The sequence below is a fragment of the Nerophis ophidion genome, linkage group LG10 (genome assembly GCF_033978795.1).
Source record: "Nerophis ophidion isolate RoL-2023_Sa linkage group LG10, RoL_Noph_v1.0, whole genome shotgun sequence".
Classification (NCBI taxonomy): Eukaryota; Metazoa; Chordata; class Actinopteri; order Syngnathiformes; family Syngnathidae; genus Nerophis; species Nerophis ophidion.
Window position 1 is genome coordinate 50,022,070 of NC_084620.1, and position 19,681 is coordinate 50,041,750.

The 19,681-nt window shown below is 39.2% G+C and overlaps 1 protein-coding gene and 1 long non-coding RNA gene across 3 annotated transcripts in view; one reads left to right on the forward strand and one right to left on the reverse strand.

Moving 5' to 3' along the window:
• LOC133560957 (uncharacterized) overlaps positions 1 to 19,681 on the forward strand; it is a 47,627-nt gene that overhangs the window by 25,367 nt on the left and 2,579 nt on the right. The window contains exon 3 of one of the 2 annotated variants that reach the window (XR_009808546.1): positions 1,400 to 1,582. The exons of the other annotated variant lie outside the window; for it this stretch is intronic. This is a non-coding gene — a long non-coding RNA (uncharacterized LOC133560957). The remainder of the gene's footprint in view (positions 1 to 1,399; positions 1,583 to 19,681) is intronic. 2 annotated transcript variants of the gene reach the window in all.
• tm7sf3 (transmembrane 7 superfamily member 3) overlaps positions 1 to 19,681 on the reverse strand; it is a 45,673-nt gene that overhangs the window by 19,673 nt on the left and 6,319 nt on the right. Inside the window, exons 2-3 of the mRNA XM_061914025.1 lie at positions 14,140 to 14,294; positions 1,385 to 1,535 (exon numbers count right to left, since the gene is read on the reverse strand). Coding sequence (XP_061770009.1) covers positions 1,385 to 1,535; positions 14,140 to 14,294 — 306 coding nt within the window. The remainder of the gene's footprint in view (positions 1 to 1,384; positions 1,536 to 14,139; positions 14,295 to 19,681) is intronic.

A 19,681-nucleotide genomic window follows, 5' to 3' on the forward strand; every position in this document is an offset into this window, starting at 1 on the left:
CCAAGCTGCGTTTTCATGGACACCCCTGCTTATTTCAGCAAGACAATGCCAGGCCGCGTGTTACAACAGCGTGTCTTCATAGTAAAAGAGTGCGGATACTAGACTGGCCTGCCTGTAGTCCAGAACGGTCTCCCATTTGAAATTGTGTAGTGCATTATTAAGCCTAAAATAGCACAACGGAAGCTGTTGAACAACTGAAGCTGTACATCAACCAAGAAAGGGGAAATAATTCCACCTGAAAAGCTTCAAAAATGTGTCACCTAAGTTCCCAAACCTTTACTGAGTATTGTTAAAAGGAAAGGCCATGTAACACAGTGGTAAAAATGCCCCTTTGCCAACTTTTTTGCAATGTGTTGCTGCCATTAAATTCTAAGTCAATGATTATTTGCAAAAAAAAATGTACGTTTCTCAGTTGGAACATTAAATATCTTGCCTTTGTCTATTCAATTGAATATAAGTTGAAAAGGATTTGCAAATCATTGTATTCTCTTTTTTTATATACCATTTACAGAACGTGACAACTTCACTGCTTTTGGTTTTTTTAGTTCTGTTGTAGTGGTAAAAAAAACAAATCCCTAGTAATGTCTAAAAATATATATCATTAATAAATAATTAATTTTATTTTCCCAATAAATTTAAGGTACCAGTGACACACACCTTCACCCCCTGGGAAGTGAGGGGAGCAGTAGGGAGCAGCGGTGGCCGCGGCCAGTAATCATTTCTGGTGATTTAACCCCCAATTCCAACCCTTGATGCTGAGTGCCAAGCACAGGGTAATAGCTCCCATTTTTATAGTCTTTGGTATGTCAAAGGCCCGTCAAAAAATGGATGAGATGTTGCCATGTCAGGGTGACACATGACCACCAAACCACTTCCTCCTAACAAACCTTCAGTTTATGGTGAAAGTCTTTCGCTTTACACGCAACTTCCTCGCAACTACATCTTATGTAACAAATTTGTTGGGAACTCGCATGGCTGCAGTTGTGTGTCTCCGATGATGCAAGAATCCAGGAGAAAGTAGTGAAGGTAAGATGAATTTAATATGGCACTCATAAGAAAACAAATAAACATAAAGCAGTCGTGCAAAGTAACGTTCTCAACATGATATTTATCTTCGAGCACTGAGGAGTGCTCGAGTGAAACATAAATAGGCAGTAGTTTGATTGACAGCAGGTGTGAACCGCTGCCAATCAACGAAAAGAGAAAAACAACAGTGCTCGTGAATAAAACAGGAAATACAACAAAGTAAGAGCACTGAACAGGAAGTAAATACAAAAACACGAAAATTAACAGAAATAAAGTGACAGATTGTCACAAAATTGGCCATTTTTTCCCATGACTTTTTTGAACAGAAACATTTTTTTTTTTTTTTTTTTTGCCCTACCCGTGCCGGAGAAAGGGAGAATAACGCCAGTGCCTGCAACCGGGCCTCCGTCAGCCGAGAACAGGAACAAGGTGAAGGCGGCTTGTCCTGGCAGGAGAGCGGACAGGATGCCAGTGTCCACCGCAGTCGAGGAGAGACCCGGTACGGGTGTCTGATGACCAGAAAAAACAAATAACACATCACGGCATATCATAGCAGGTACCAGACACATTGCCATGTTATCGCTATGTGTCAATAGAGATGTAGCGACATCAACATTTTATGCGACTGTTATTCTGACCAAAAATTGTACTCAAAAAGTACTTTTATACACATTTTTTGTAGCCAGTTTTTAATGAAAGTAATAAATACACACAATGTACTTAATTTGGCAGAATAAACATTCAATATTATTCTGCTTCTTAAAGGGGAGCTGCACTTTTTTTTTTTTACCTATCATTCAAAATCTTTATGTAGGACAAGAACACAAGTTTGAAAAAAATTTGTTATGTATTCTAACTCGTAAATAAACTCTCGCAATAGTCAGCTTACAATGGAGCAAATCAATTAATGTTTACTTATATAGCCCTAAATCACGAGTGTCTCAAAGGGCTGCACAAGCCACAACGATGGTCTTTTCCACCTATAAAGCGCTCTGAAAAACATCTAAAAACCTCTGTCATGGTGGGGGAAATAATCGATTTTTTGATGCATCGCAATTCGGACATGGACGATATAATAAACTGAATGTCAATAATCGATGTATTTATTGTAAATAAAAGTCATGCAGACAGTTCTAAAATGGGCTGACTGCAGCGAGCGACCACACCGAGAGAGCCGGCCAGCTCCTTTTATTTTAGGGCACTTACCTTCCAGTTTTGCACACATTTCCATTCATTTAATAAATGTGGGAATTAATTTCATTGTTCCTTGTTACAAATATACTTTTTTAAAGTTCCAAGTGATAAATGCTTATTCAGTGAAACGAAAACAAATGCAAAACTGCATCAATATATATAAATTAAAATTGCATCAATAATAAACTTTTAATGTAATCGTAATCGAGATTCCCAGCTCTAATACACACTAAGTATATATTTAATGTACAAAACACAAAACCAGTGAAATTGTCACGTTGTGTAAATGGTAAATAAAAAGAGAATACAATGATTTGCAAATCCTTTTCAAGCTGTATTCAATTGAATAGACTGCAAAGACAAGATATTTAACGCTCGAACTGGTTATTTTTAGCAAATATTAGCTCATTTGGAATTTGATGCCTGCAACATGTTTAAAAAAAGCTGCCACAAGTGGCAAAAAAGACTGAGAAAGTTGAGGAATGCTCATCAAAGACTTATTTGGAACATCCCACAGGTGAGCAAGCTAATTGGGAACAGTTGGGTGCCATGATTGGGTATAAAAGCAGCTGCCATGAAATGCTCAGTCATTCACAAACAAGGATGGGGCGAGGGTCACCACTTTGTCAACAAATGCATGAGCAAATTGTTTAAGAACAACATTTGTCAACAAACTGTTGCAAGGAATTTAGGGATTTCACCATCTACGCTCCGTAATATCATCAAAAGGTTAAGACATTCTGGAGAAATCACTGCACGTAAGCAGCAATGCCCGTGTCCTTCGATCCATCAGGCAGTACTGCATCAAAAAGCGACATGTGTGTAAAGGATATCACCACATGGGCTCAGGAACACTTTAGTAAAACTTAAAAACACTGTCAGTAACTACAGTTTGTCACTACATCTGTAAGTGCAAGTTAAAACTCTACTATGCAAAGCAAAAGCCATTTATCAACAACACCCAGGTACGCCACCGGCTTTGCAGGGGCCTGAGCTCTTCTAAAATGGATTGATGCAAAGTGGAAAAGTATTCTGTGGTCTGACGAGTCCACATTTCAAATTTGTTTTGGAAACTGTGGACGTTGTGTTCTCCCGACCAAAGACGAAAAGAACCCTTCGGATTGTTCTAGGCGTAAAGTGTAAAAGCCAGCATCTGTATTAGTGTCCAAGACGTGGGTAACTTACACATCGGTGAAGGCACCATTAATTCTGAAAGGTATATACAGGCAACGTCGTTTTTCATGGACGCCCCTGCTTAGTTCAGCAAGACAATGCCAAGCCACATTCTGCACGTGCTACAACTTCGTAGTAAAAGAGTGCGGGTACTAGACTGGCCTGCCTGTAGTCCAGACCTGAAAATGTGTGGTGCAATATGAAGTCTAAAATAGCAGAAGGGGGACTGTTGAACAACTTACAGTAATCTGTACATCACGCAAGAATGACAAAGAATTCCACTTCAAAAATGTGTCTCCTCAGTTCCCAAACCTTTACTGAGTGTTGTTAAAAGGAAAGGTCATGTAACACAGTGGTAAAAATGCCCCTGAGACAACTTTTTTGCAATGTGTTACTGCCATTAAATTCTAAGTTCATGATTATTTGCAAAAAATGAAGTGTGAACATGAAATATCTTGTCTTTGCAGTCTATTCAATTGAATGTAGGTTGAAAAGGATTTGCAAATCATTGTATTCTCTTTTTATTTACCATTTACACAAAAAGCCAACGTCACTGGGTTTGGGTTTTGTATATGACTACATTGATGATTCAATGTGTTAAAATTTTTTGTTGCACGTGTAATATTCACTATATTGATGATTCAATATGTTATAATTCCACTAAAGTTTTGTAGCAGCACCTGTCCGGCGTAGCTGTGCAGAGCGACCCTTTTAGTGATTGCTCCGTGCATTCTTCTTTTCTTTTCATCACACATGTTCATCGATCTGTTTTCTGGGACTCCAATATGAGAGGTATATGTTTTGATGGCGATTGATGTTAGCATTTCTTCTTAAACGTGCAACATAATGAGCTGGTGCGATTATCAGTTATGGTTTTACGATCATTTTGATTTGAAACAGTAACAGCACAAACCGTCAGGAGTTGCACCTTATCTTGAATGCCGCTAATCCTTACGTCAGGGGGTGTCCAAACTTTTTCCACAAGGGCCGCACACGGAAAAATTTCATTTTCAAACCATAACAAAATGTATGGATTTTTTTTTTATCCTTAGGGCTCCAAGGGAGCATAGAGGGTCTCAGTCACTAAAATGTTAAAAATAAGTAAAATTATTATCATTATTTTTTATTTAATGCTTACAGTAAATCTCTATATCAATTTGATGTTGATATAAAGTAAAACAAATAAGGTTTTATGCCTTTTCTGTCAAAGACAACTTTGTTTTTTATAGTAAAACTAATATATGCAGTATTTAGTTAGATAGATAGTACTTTATTGATTCCTTCAGGAGAGTTCCTTTATTTAGCAATTAAAGCCCTCAAAGATCCATAAAGCAGGACACCATTGATTTGAATTATTTAGTATTTTTGAGTAATCACAGTGAAAAGTTGAATGAAATCCTACTAAATATATTTGAGATCCGAAAGGTTCCCCACTCATAAAGTGATGCATATTTGTAAGTTTGTTTTTTTACTTTTAACACTTAAATTTCAAGATCAACTTCCGATATATCTGTCGATTTTAAGTTTGGACTTTTAGTTTTGTTTGTTTTATGCTCTTTTGTCAAAACTTTGATGTTTTTATATGGCAACCACACAACATATGCAATATTTTTTCCACATAAAACATTTTAAAGAGATAATTTTAAAGAAATAATTCATTATTACATAGATGTTTTTGTCCTTTCTTTTTTTTGAGTGATGGAAAAAAAAAGAAAGTAAAGACAAAAGGGAAAAAAAACTGCCTGCATGGCAGCTTTGTGTCAGCATTGCCACTTTTTCTCATTAGATTTCACCTCATTCCACTTTTTTTTAGATGTTTTTATGTTTTTATTTTTGCAATACTATCAATTTTGCAATTTTTGCAGAATGTGTGGTGGGCCGGTAAACGATTAGCTGCGGGGGGCAAATGGCCCCTGTGCCGTACTTTGGACACTGCTGCCTTACGTGATGACGATGACCCTGCACTCTAAAAATCTGTTGAGCATTAATGAGACAAATATGCACGAGTAAAATTATTATGGATGCAAAGGAATTAATGCTTCTTATCTTGTTAGCACCTACTTAACATTGTTTCCATGCTGGTACTCGCACAATGATTGCTTTGATGGAATAGTCCCAGAATCTAATCCGCTGATCTTAAAATGACTCAGGGGTGACCATAAAAAACACACAAAAGTGTGTCCTGGATTCACTCTTAGTAAAACTCACCCTCGTTCTACTAATTTGCTGTAAAACACATGGAATTTTTTGAGAATAATTTGTAGCTGCAGCTTTTTGACTGGTGGGAATATAAATGGATTGAAGACTGTTGGATATAAATATGTCTTTAATTGACTTGTAGTATGGCCGAGATGGCTCCGCCTCTTGCGCCTGTGTATAAATAAATAAATATGGAAAATTACACTTTTATCCTCATTTCTAAACTAATTTGAATTATCTGCTATGATTTCATAATCTGATATTAGCAAGTATCTACGAGTTTTCCACAAGACTGCAATCTTGTTGTGTGCTTAGACCAGGGGTTCTTCAACTGTTTGACCTCAGGGCCCACTCCAATATAAACACTGAAATAGATTTTATTTGAATTCAATAATTATATCTAACCTACTTAAAGTTTAACACGATAAACCTTGTTAAATGATATTAAACCATGCCCTCATCATGAAGATTATAATCAAGGCTTAGGTTAGGCTGATTATAACAATACTACTTTAATATACGGATCCATCCATTCATCCATTTTTCTACCGCTTGTCCCTTTTGAGGTCGATGAAAAATAAAAATTATATACAGTTATACAATGCTAAAATAAATACATTCTAAGTAAATTAATATGTTTAACTATCCATCCATCCATTTTCTACCACGGGGGGCGCTGGCGCCTATCTCAGCTACAATCGGGCGGAAGGCGGGGTACACCCTGGACAAGGTGCCACCTCATCGCAGGGCCAACACAGATAGACAGACAACATTCACACTCACATTCACACACTATGGCCAATTTAGTGTTGCCAATCAACCTATCCCCAGGTGCATGTCTTTGGAGGTGGGAAGAAGCCGGAGTTGTGTTTAACTAATGAAATGAAAATAAAATACAGCTTCTGTTTGTTTGATATTGTCATGACCGCCACAAGTGGTGGAAAAGTGTATTACAACTGACAAACATTTTTGGCGTGAAGAGGTTTGTGTACGCTTTAAAGGGGAACTGCACTTTTTTGGAATTTTGCCTATTGTTCACAATCATAAGAGACAGGAAGACACTTTTTTTTTATTTTTTTGAAAGTTTTTAATAAACGCTAAAGAGAGTCACCGTTGTAGCATTCAAAGCCTCTAAAACAAATTCAAAACCCTTCATCAACATTTTATACAAACACTAAGTACATATATATATATATATATATATATATATATATATATATATATATATATATATATATATATATATATATATATATATATATATATATATATATATATATATATATATATATATATATATATATATATATATATACCGTATCTCCTTGAATTGCCACAGGGCATATAGTATGCGCCTGCCTTGAATTACTGCCGGGTCGAACTCGCTTTGCAAAATAATTAGCGCATGCTTAGTATTACCGCCTGGTCAAACTCGTGATGTCACGAGTGACACTTCCCCGTCATCATTTTCAAAATGGAGGAGGCTGATTTCAATACCGGTAATTTGAAATCGCATAAAAGGAAGAAGATTAACAGCTATTCAGTCGGATTTAAGGTCCAAGCTTACATCACACTCAAATCTTTACTGCATACCTTTGGTAAGTGCCGGAGTGAGAAGAGGTTTTAAAATAATTAGCGCATGCTTACTTTTACCGCATGCCCTTGGTAAGCGCAGGAGTGAGAAGAGGTTCTAAATTAATGAGCGCCCCGGCGGAAATACGGTATATATATATATATATATATATACCATATTTTTCAGAATATAAGTCGCACCTGCCGAAAATGCATAATAAAGACAGAAAAACACGTATATAAGTCACACTGGAGTATAAGTCGCATTTTTGGGGTAAATTTATTTGATAAAACCCAGCACCAAGAAAAGACATTTGAAAGGGAATTTAAAATAGATAAAGAATAGTGAACAACAGGCTGAACAAGTGTACGTTATATGAGGCATAAATAACCAACTGAGAAGGTGCCTGGTATGTTAACGTAACATATTATGGTAAGAGTCATTCAAATAACTATAACATATAGAACATGCTATACGTTTACCAAACAATCTGTCACTCCTAATCCATAAATCTTATACGTCTAGTCTCTTACGTGAATGAGCTAAATAATTTTATTTGATATTTTACGGTAATGTGTTAATAATTTCACACATAAGTCGCTCCCGAGTATAAGTCGCACCCTTGGCCAAACTAGGAAAAAAAACTGCGACTTATAGTCCAAAAAATACGGTACATGTACATACATACATATATATATATATATATATATATATATATATATATATATATATATATAATGTAGTAACAGACACATTCATAACAATATGTAATATGTACAATATACACACTGGAAGTATATATATAATGTAGTAACAGACACCTTCATAACAATATGTAATATGTACAATATTTACCCTATTTTGATGATTTTAATCAATGCCGGAACTAATTCTTAATTTATTTCCGTTTCCAAAGCAGCTCACTTCTGACAAATGAGGATTCACAGCCTTATGTTTTTGGAGCTGAATATACTGAGGATGAACTATTGCCTATAGAAGCGAGCACAATGGAAATGCGAGCACAATGGAGCAGACGGAAGCTGAGAGAGTTAGGTGAAAGTGACTCGAAGCTGCAAAATGTGGAATTTGAAGCCAGATGGAATGCTTACCCAAAATAAACCGGAACATTCGTCCCCGGCCAGCTGATTCAAACAGAAAACTGTCCATCGAGCGAGTCACAATTTTATATTGATCATGAAACACGCAGCACTTCATGTGTGTTATTAAACAAGAGTACATATGGTCATTTTTCCGGACAGTGTGGGGAAGACAAAAAGTAAGCAAAAAAAAACATGAACAAATAAAACAAATATGATATAAATTAAGAGTGGACAAAAAAATGGATTCACCTCTGAATCGTGTTTCTTATGCATCCCGATAATTTTCCAAAATCCATTTACAACAATAAAAAATATATATTTTTTAAATACATTTTTAGGGCATCTCCATCCTTTTAACCTGTTTTGAAAAAGTTTAATTATAATATTATAAATAATAATATGATACGAGAATCGGTTCTAAATCGAATCGTCACTCCAGGAAGTGAAGTGAATTATATTTATATAGCGCTTTTCTCTTGTGACTCAACACGCTTTGTCATAGTGAAACAATATCTAAGTTCCATTTAAACCAGTGGGGGTGGCACAGGCAGGTGGGTAAAGTGTCTTTCCCAAGGACACAACGGCAGTGACTAGGATGTCGGAAGGGAGGATCGAACCTGGAACCCAGCCGCTCTAGCAACCGAGCTATACCGCCAGGAACATAATCGGGTCAAATTGATAAGTGCCCAAAGATTCACACCCCCAATAGAAATATGAACAAACTATATTGCGTTGCTTTTTTTGTGTCTTAGGTTGCAAGCAAGACTTTAATTTGTCTTTCATTTTTGAAACCTAGAATCCAGAGGAACTGTTCATTGTTGTGAAGTGAAGTGAATTATATTTATATAGCGCTTTTTCTCTAGTGACTCAAAGTACTTCACATAGTGAAACCCAATATCTAATTTTTACATTTAAACCAGTGTGGGTGGTACTGTAGAGCGCTTGGTGGGTAAAGTATCTTGCCCAAGGACACAACCGCAGTAACTAGGTTGGCGGAAGCCGGGATTGAACCTGCAACCCTCATTGTTCTTATTCTCTGACAGACCAGATGTGTGTTAAGCAGCCATCTGCTGTACAGCTTTGTAAAGGCCAGCTACGATCACAGTCCCATCATAGTGTGTTTACGAGTGAGGGCAAAATCTACTGTTACTTGTGGTGATCCAGATTAATTATGGGCCGCCCGCCACAAACCAATTGTGGACATTACGGAGCAGACATAATTAGATATACCTTTGTGAATGAACATTTCCATGACAGTGTCATTATCTTGTGTGGAAACTGGGGCATGTGGAGCTGCTACCTGCGTCACAATGGGTGGAGGTTCAAAAATAACATGTATACACATGTGGAATTGATCAATATTGGCCAAGCACGCTGCGTGAGCGGCCTTGTAGCGACTTTTAGCTCGGTGCCCGCCCAGCACGATTTTCAGCTGGAATAATAGCACCTTTGTCTCGTTAGAGCAGCGCCACAAATGAGCAGTAAATGTCCATTGGCTCTGGTTTACGCTGGATTTAGCTCGCCGCGCCACAGAGGTGCTGACACTTCCCAAGTCACAAGAAGTACTTTTTCCTTGTATTGATATTTATTAACTGGCTAAAATAGATAGAAAGTCCTGTACTATATTTAGTCTAATGCAGGGGTGCCCACACTTTTTCAGCAGGCGAGCTACTTTTCAAATGACCAAGTCAAGGTGATCCTCATCGTCTTCATAGAGCTGCAGCCATCAAATATTTTAGTAATCGTGTATTCTATTGAATACACCGATCGATTAATCGAATAAATCATATTTTTGCTTTAGAAAAAACTAAACTTGGAACTTGAACCTCGGATTCAGGAGGAACAGTGTGGTTTTGTCCTGGTCGTGGAACAGTGGACCAGCTCTATACTCTCGGCAGGGTCCTTGAGGGTGCATGGGAGTTTGCCCAAAAAGTCTACATGTGCTTTGTGGACTTGGAGAAGGCATCGGACCGTGTCCCCTGGGAAGTCCTGTGGGGAGTGCTCAGAGAGTATGGGGTATCGGACTGTCTGATTGTGGCTGTTCGGTCCCTGTACGATCAGTGCCAGAGCTTGGTCCACATTGCAGGCAGTAAGTCGGACCCGTTTCCAGTGAGGGTTGGACTCCGCCAAGGCTGTCCTTTGTCACCCATTCTGTTCATAACTTTTATGGACAGACTTTCTAGGTGCAGTCAGGGCGTTGAGGGGATCCGGTTTGGTGGCTGCAGGATTAGGTCTCTGCTTTTTGCAAATGATGTGGTCCTGATGGCTTCATCTGGCCAGGATCTTCAGCTCTCACTGGATCGGTTTGCAGCCGAGTGTGAAGCGACCGGAATGAGAATCAGCACTTACAAGTCCGAGTCCATGGTTTTCACCCGGAAAAGGGTGGAGTGCCATCTCCGGGTTGGGGAGGATATCTTGCCCCAAGTGGAGGAGTTCAAGTACTTGGGAGTCTTGTTCATGAGTGAGGGAAGAGTGGATCGTGCGGCGTCTTCAGTAATGCGGACGCTGTATCGATCCGTTGTGGTGAAGAAGAAGCTGAGCCGGAAGGCAAAACTCTCAATTTACCGGTCGATCTACGTTTCCATCCTCACCTATGGTCATGAGCTTTGGGTTATGACCGAAAGGACAAGTTTACGGGTACAAGCGGCCCAAATGAGTTTCCTCCGCTGGGTGGCGGAGCTCTACCTTAGAGATAGGGTGAGAAACTCTGTCATCCGGGAGGATCTCAAAATAAAGCCACTGCTCCTCCACATGGAGAGAAGCCATTCGAGGGGGTTCGGGCATCTGGTCAGGATGCCACCCAAACGCCTCCTTAGAGAAGTGATTAGGGCACGTACGACCCAGTGTCCTGGGTCTTGTCTCTCGGCTGGCCTGGGAACACCTCAAGATCCCCCGGGAAGAGCTGGACAAAGTGGCTGGGGAGAGGAAAGTCTGGGCTTCCCTGCTGAGGTTGCTTCCCCAACGACCCGACCTCGGGTAAGCGAAAGAAGATGGATGTAAAAAAACAACAACCGTAGTTTCTTCAAAATAGCCACCCTTTCCTCTGATGACTGCTTTGCACACTCTTGGCATTCTCCCCATGAACTTCAAGAGGTAGTCACCTGGAATGGTTTTCACTTCACAGGTGTGCTTAAAGCTTATGGAGAGAATGCCAAGAGTGTGCAAGGCATTAATCAGAGCAAAGGGAGGCTATTTTGAAGAAACATAATATAAAACATGTTTTCAGTTATTTCACCTTTTTTGTTACGTACATATCCCCACATGTATTCATTCATAGTTTTGATGTGACAATCTACAATGTAAATAGTCATGAAAACGCATTGAATCAGGAGGTGTGTCCAAACTTTTGTCCTGTACTATATATATAATTACCTGAGAGGGACAAGCTGTATAAAAATGGATTGATTGTATATTATTATATTATTATATATATTATATTTATATGTGTATTTATAACTGTCCATCCATCCATTTTCTACCGCTTATTTCCTTTGGGGTCGCAGGGGGCGCTGGTGCCTATCTCAGCTACAATCGGGCGGAAGGCGGGGTACACCCTGGACAAGTCACCACCTCATCGCAGATAGACAACATTCACACTCACATTCACACACAAGGGCCAATTTTTAGTGTTGCCAATCAACCTATAACTAACTTTTTTGTTAAAGGTGTTAAAATGACAAGCATGTTTAACACGTTATAATTATATGCATGTTTGAAATAAACTCAACATAACTTATAGATTATTTTCTTTCATGAAGAAAATAATACAAAATTGCTGTATGACCTGATTCTGATAACTTGCATTGATTGGAATCAGACAGTAGTGATGATAACGTCCACATTTTCAAATGGAGGAGAAAAAAAAAGTCCTCCTTTCTGTCCAATACCACATGAAAGTGCTTGCTTTTTACCATCTTATTTGTCCAGCTTCCATACTCCTTTTTATACACTTCACAAGAAATATATTGGGGGGAAAACTCTGTAGCTTGCTAGCTTGTGCATGCCAGCTTTCTGAGACTCTTATTTTGATAGTGCGTGCAGGATCGTGCATAACTTTTATTGTGAAGACAGGAACTGTGCGGTCAGTCTTCAGGGTTTTGTTGGCAAGTACGTTGCAAGAGTCTGTTGACATAAAAAGTGTTTCTCGCCTTCCTGTCGGTCGTTTTTTCTTAATAATGATCTTGCAGCAGTCAGCGTCATCTCACAGGGTGTCAATCAAGTGAGGAAAGTACCTTCATAGTAAAAATTGATGATCGCTCATTTTTAGGACTATTTGTAATGGGCACACCTGGTCAATTAAAATGATACATTTTACAGCCAGAGAACGAAAATGAGTGAAATCCTTTAAACTAGTAGTTAAGGCTATTTCAGTGAGTCAGACTTCCTAATTAATTTGATAATAAATCGCTAAATCTATATTTATCTGGAGCTTTCTAAAGGAAAAACAAATCCCTTTTGGACTGAGTGGCTGCTTTCCCTCGTCTCAAAACTTGACGTACATTTGGGTCAAAACGTCATTTTTCTTGCCACAGACTTGTTTTCTTTCTGCTTATTTCCGTCTTTAAGTTGACCTCCTGGGCGAGGTCAGCCTGAGACTCTGTCTGACCCCCATGCCCGCCACCCCTGGCAGGGGGTCAACCGGCCAAACACATGCACCCCGGGAACAGGATGTGTCTGTTGATACTAATGAACTAAAAAAAGGTACTACTGTGTTGTCTGAACTTTAGGGAAAATAATTATATATTTTTTCCATTTATCAACCACATCGGACTATATGAAATAATGCAATATTTCAAAAGAAATATTATTTAAATGTTTATTTACATAACTTAATTGTTTCCAAACTGTGTCTGTAACTCGGCAGTAAAACGGGTGATCAAACAAAACAGAAGTCATGGTCATAGACCCACTAGCTCCAATAACAATACAAATACGAACAATACAAACAGAATGTCGTAAGTTAATAATACTAACAAAGACAGTCATACACGTGTTCGCATATAAGCTAATAGATTACGATACCACGTACAAATATGCATTAAAACTGTCCAACAGACATCACACACGGGAAGGTTTAGTATGTATTGACAGTTTTAGTTATATTGTAAAACTTAAATGTTGCTTGGATTGATGAATGAACAATCTATGCGAGTAAAAACGATACGGATGATGAGAAAACGGAATGGCGCTTCTATTTCTGGTTCAGAGCCTTAAACGGCAATCACCCAAACCACGTGCAGTAAGCGAACTCGTCCAATAGATGGTGCCGTAGCACAAAAAAAACACACCATTACACCATTTACGTGTCTTGGCATGTATTTAATGAAAACTATTTGCATTGTATTCGTCAGCAAAGAAAAATCCATAAATTAGCCGCACCGTTTTATTAGCTGCAGGGTTCAAAGCGTAGGAAAAAAGTAGAGGCTTATGGTCTGGAATTTTCGCTATATTGCCTTTGAAAAATACTGGCTTTTTTCGAGAGACATTGCTTGGAATTCTTGACATTCTCTTGATGAGCTTCAAGCACATCTATGAAGTGAAAACCATTTCGGGTGACTACCTCTTAAAGCTCATGGAGAGATGCCATGAGTGTGCAAAGCAGTAATCAGAGCAAAGGGGTGGCTATTTTGAAGAAACTACAATACAAAACACGTTTTCAGTTATTTCACCTTTTTTTTTGTAAAGTACATAACTCTACACGTGGTCATTCATAGTTTTGATGTGACAATCTACAATGTAAATAGTCATGAAAATAAAGAAAACACAATTAATGAGAAGGTGTGTCCAAACTTTTGGCCTGCACTGTACATTTTGGCACCGGTAATCATCGTGACAGCACTACTGCAACGACACAAAAAGCCAATGCTTCCTTACCGTGCCGTAGGAGAGCGTGACGATCCGCTGCAGCGTGTGGAACTGCACCGTGATGAACGCGACCTCGGGGGGGATCCTGTTCGCCACGGCCACTATCGTCACATTCGCCGACACGCTGACGTTCTGGAAGGTTCCCGGCAGGAAGATCACCCGGTCTGTCACAAGAGAAGACAGTGGCGTTACACAATCGTGACCGTATCCGGCGAATGAATATGTTTGACATGATTATGACTTTTGCCGCTGTGAAAGATGTTGTTTTGCCAGCCAAACAAAGTATTTACAAAACCCAAAAGCAGTGAAGTTGTCACGTTGTGTGAATGGTAAATAAAAACAGAATACAATGATTTGCAAATCCTTTTCACTCTATATTCAATTAAATAGACTGCAAAGACAAGATACTTAACATTCACACTGATAAACTTCATTTTTTTTTGCAAATAATCATGAATTTAGAATTTAATGGCAGGAACACATTGAAAAAAAGTTGACACAAGGGCATTTTTACCACTGTGTTACATGGCCTTTCCTTTTAACAACACTCAATAAAGGTTTGGGAACTAAGGGGACACAATTTTGAAGTGGAATGTTTTCCCATTCTCACTTGATGTACAGCTTAAGTTGTTCAACAGTCTCCGTTGTGGTATTTTAGGCTTCATAATGTGCTACACATTTTCAATGGGAAACAGGTCTGGACTGCAGGCGGGCCAGGAAAGTACCCGCACTCTTTTACTATGAAGCCAAGCTGTCGTAACACGTGGCTTGGCATTGTCTTGCTGAAATAAGCAGGGGCGGTCATGATAACGTTGCTTGGATGGCAACATATGTTGCTCCAAAAGCTGTATGTACCTTTCAGCATTAATGGTGCCTTCACAGATGTGTAAGCTACCCATGCGATTGGTCACTAATACACCCCCATACCATCACAGATGCTGGCCTTTGAACCTTGCGCTTATAACAATCAGAATGGTTCTTTTCCTCTTTGGTCCGGGAGACACGACCTCCACAGTTTACAAAAACTATTTGAAATGTGAACTTGTCAGACCACAGAACACTTTTCCACTTTGCATCCCTCCATCTCAGATGAGCTCAGGCCCAGCTAAGCTGGCAGCGTTTCTGGGTGTTGTTGATGAATGATAAATGGGTTGTACTTGTATAACGCTTTTCTACCTTCAAGGTACTCGAAGCGCTTTGACACTACTTTCACATTCACCCATTCACACGCTGATGGAGGGAGCTGCCATGCAAGGCGCTAACCAGCACCCGTCAGGAGCAAGGGTGAAGTGTCTTGCTCAGGACACAACGGACGTGAAGAGGTTGGTACTAGGTGGGGATTGAACCAAGGACCCTCGGGTTGCGCACAGCCACTCTTCCACTGCGCCACGCCGTCCCAAAATGGCTTTGGCTTTGCATAGTAGAGTTTTAACTTGCACTTGGGGCAGTATAGCTCGGTTGGTAGAGCGGCCGTGCCAGCAACTTGAGGGTTGCAAGTTCGATCCCCGCTTCCGCCATCCTAGTCACTGCTATTGTGTCCTTGGGCCAGACACTTTACCCACCTGCTCCCAGTTCCACGCACACTGGTTTAAATGTAAAAAGTAGATATTGGGTTTCACTATGTAAAGCGCTTTGAGTCACTAGAGAAAAAGTGCTATATAAATATAATTCACTTCACTTACAGATGTAGTGACCGATTGTAGTTACTGACAGTCATTTTCTGAAGTGTTCCTGAGCCCATGTGGTGATATCCTTTACACACTGATGTTGCTTTTTGATGCAGTAGCACCTGACAGATCAAAAGGCTGTAATATCATTGCTTACGTGCAGTGATTTTTCCAGATTCTCTGAACCTTATGATATTACGGAGAGTACACGGTGAAATCTATAAATTCCTTGCATTAGCTTGTTGACAAATTATATTCTTAAACTGTTGGACAATTTGCTCACGTATTTGTTGACAAAGTGGCGACCCTCGCCCCATCATTGCTTGTGAATGACTGAGCATTCAATGACACCCACCTGTTCTCACTTAGCCTGTTCACCTGTGGGATGTTCCAAATAAGTGTTTGATGAGCATTCCTCACCTTTCTCAGTATTTTTTGCCACTTGTGCCAGCTTTTTTAAATGTGTTGCAAGCATCAAATTTCAAATGAGCTAATATTTTCTAAAAATATATGTTTTCCAGTTCGAATGTTAACTATCTTGTCTTTGCAGTCTATTCAATTGAATATACCGTAAATTGAAAAGGATTTTTAAATCATTGTATTCTGTTTCTATTTACCATTTACACAACTTGACAACTTCACTGGTATGGGGGTTTGTAGGTCCCTGTGCATTACCGCAAGTTGGCCAAAATACACAAACGTGTTTGAAAAAAGTGAGGCTTTGTTTGTCTTGAGTCGGTTCACTTGAGTTACTCTAAAAGGTGGAATGAGGACAGACTGGGACAGGCATTTCCTGTGATCACTAAACCTTCTGATCGTTATGGTACAGACAACTGATCCATCAATCCTGTGACCTAATGTGGACAAGACAAAACACACCAGTGTCATACTAGTGTGTCCATGCTCTAAATCAGTCCTATTTCTCAAGTCGTTCAGCTCTAAATAAGCATCCTATGGAAACACCTTAATCTGATCATGTTCGGTTTTTGAGGAGTGGGACTAAAACACCTGGATTATGCGATTGAAAACCAGATCTCTCGACTCGAGATACTATAAATCAGTGCAATTCAACTGGCGGCCCTGGACTGACACCATACCGGCCCCCAAGTTCAGTTGAAAACATTTCTGCAGGAAATTCCTAAAACCAGTACAGTAAGGAACTTGGACCACTGTAAACACGTTAGTACGTCCCTTAAGCCGTGTTAGCAAACATAGAACACTGGGGTCCAAACTGGTTATAGTTTGCTTTGTACATCATTTTTGCAAACAGCTAAAGTGACGTACAAAGCAAACTATAACCTCCTAGCCAAGAATGTACAAGAATTTTTCTCAACAAAAGACGACAAATATAACCTTAGAGGAAAATCTCATTTTAAAACATTGGTATGTGCGTACAACACTTAAAACCTTTAGCATATGCGTAGGTGGAATGAAATGATGGAATTATTAACCAAAGAAGTCAAACAAAGCACCAATATGATTCAGTTCAAGAGACTGAGAAGTGTTCACAAAGTACAAGGAAGAACATCTTGAACCTTTTTTGGAGACAATGATCATGTATTTAATATTTGTTACTAGGGTACATTATTTATTTATTCACTGTTCTGTTGCAAACAGAACAAGGAAATGGGATAAAATTGCTATGATATGAAAAGGGATAGTATTAAATAAACTCTGGTTCTTCCTACTCCTTTTCAGACGTGCTGTAATGAAACAAGTGGAAATACGTGATACTACACATTGTATCGTATGCATGTTCCACATAAACTGAAACTGAACTGAGGTATATAACTGAGGCGTTTCTCAAGGAAACCCTTTAGGTCCTTTCCTTTTTGGTAGTTACAATTTGTTTTGGTAATGTGATTTATGTTAAAAAGCTGTTGCTGTCGCTTGTTTACGTCACATGCGGTCAGTAGTAATTTATTTATTAATAATAGTAGTCATTTATTTATTAATACTAGTGGTGTTCCTCTAGGTTCCATCTTAAGTCCCCTATTTTTCATACTGTGATTTATGTAACTAAGATGTTTGTTTACTTCACATGCAGTCAGTAGTCATTTGGTCAACGTCTTTTTTTACATTAGTGGTATTCCTCTAGGTTCCATCTTAGGTCCTCTCTTTCTCATAATGTTATTTATGTAAATAAGATTTTTTTTACTTCACGCGCAGTAAGTAGTCATTTGTTCAACGCCTTTAGTTATACTAGTGGTGTTCCTCAAGGTTCCATCTTAGGTCCTCTCTTTTTCATAATGTGATTTATGTAACTAAGATGTGTGTTTACGGACGGCGTGGCGCAGTGGGAGAGTGGCCGTGACTAGTTGGTACTAGGTGGGTTCAATCCCCACCTAGTACCAACCTCGTCACGTCCGTTGTGTCCTGAACGAGACACTTCACCCTTGCTCCTGATGGGTGCTGGTTAGCGCCTTGCATGGCAGCTCCCTCCATCAGTGTGTGAATGTGTGTGTGAATGGGGAAATGTGGAAGTAGTGTCAAAGCGCTTTGAGTACCTTGAAGGTAGAAAAGCGCTATACAAGTACAACCCATTTATTTATTTATTTACTTCACATAAAGCCAGTAGTCATTTGTTCAACGTCTTTAGTTATACTAGTGGTGTTCCTCAAGGTTCCATCTTAGGTCCTCTCTTTTCATAATGTGATTTATGCAACTAAGATGTTTGTTTACTTCACATTAAGTCAGTAGTCATTTGTTACCCTTCTTTAGTTATACTAGTGGTGTTCCTCAGGGTTCCATCTTAGGTCCTCTCCTTTTCATAATGTGATTTATGTATCTAGGATGTTTGTTTACATTACATGCAGCCAGTAGTCATTTGTACAACATCTTTAGTCATATAAGTGGTGTTCCTCTAGGTTCCATCTTAGGTCCTCTCTTTTTCATAATGTGATTTGTGTAAATAAGATGTCTGTTTACTTCACATGCAGTCAGTAGTTATATGTTCAATGTCTTTAGTTATACTAGTGGTGTTCCTCTCGGTTCCATCTTAGGTCCTCTCTTTTTCATCATTTGGGCTATTCAACTGGTGGCTTGCGAGTTCAGTACAAAAAACACGAGACTCAAAATATTGCCGAAAGTCCTCGTACACAACAGAACGTTCCTGGAACTCTGACAATCTAAATAGACTAAAATCAGATTTCTACAGTAGAGCACGCTGGTTGTCCGTAATTTACAAAATAAGATAAATATTGAAAGGGAGAAGACCGGCCCACAGGTCCTTAGCTTTCTGTAAATGTGGCCCCCAAAACAATTTAGTTGAATTCACATGATTGTAAAGCAGGGATAACAAACGGGTTTTCATTGAGGGCCAAATCGCAGTTATGTTTGCCCTCAGAGGGCCGCTTTTAACAATGAGTAATTTCTGAACAGAGGCGCCGAAAAGGGGGGGTAAAGGAAACGGATTCTAGGGGCCCATGATGGATGGGGGCCCAAAGAGTCCCTTAATGATGATGAAATTATAATACAGAGGGGTCCTGTAAAGATTTCATGGGGCCCAAAATCCCTAGCGGTGCCCCTGTAATATGAACGTACATATATATATATATATATATATATATATATATATATATATATATATATATATATATATATATATATATATATATATATATATATTATATATATATATATTATATATATATAGGGACGGCGTGGCGCAGTGGGAGAGTGGCCGTGCGCAACCCGAGGGTCCCTGGTTCAAATCCCACCTAGTACCAACCTCATCACGTCCGTTGTGTCCTGAGCAAGACACTTCACCCTTGCTCCTGATGGGTGCTGGTTGGCGCCTTGCATGGCAGCTCCCTCCATCAGTGTGTGTGAATATGTGTGTGAATGGGTAAATGTGGAAGTAATGTCAAAGCGCTTTGAGTACC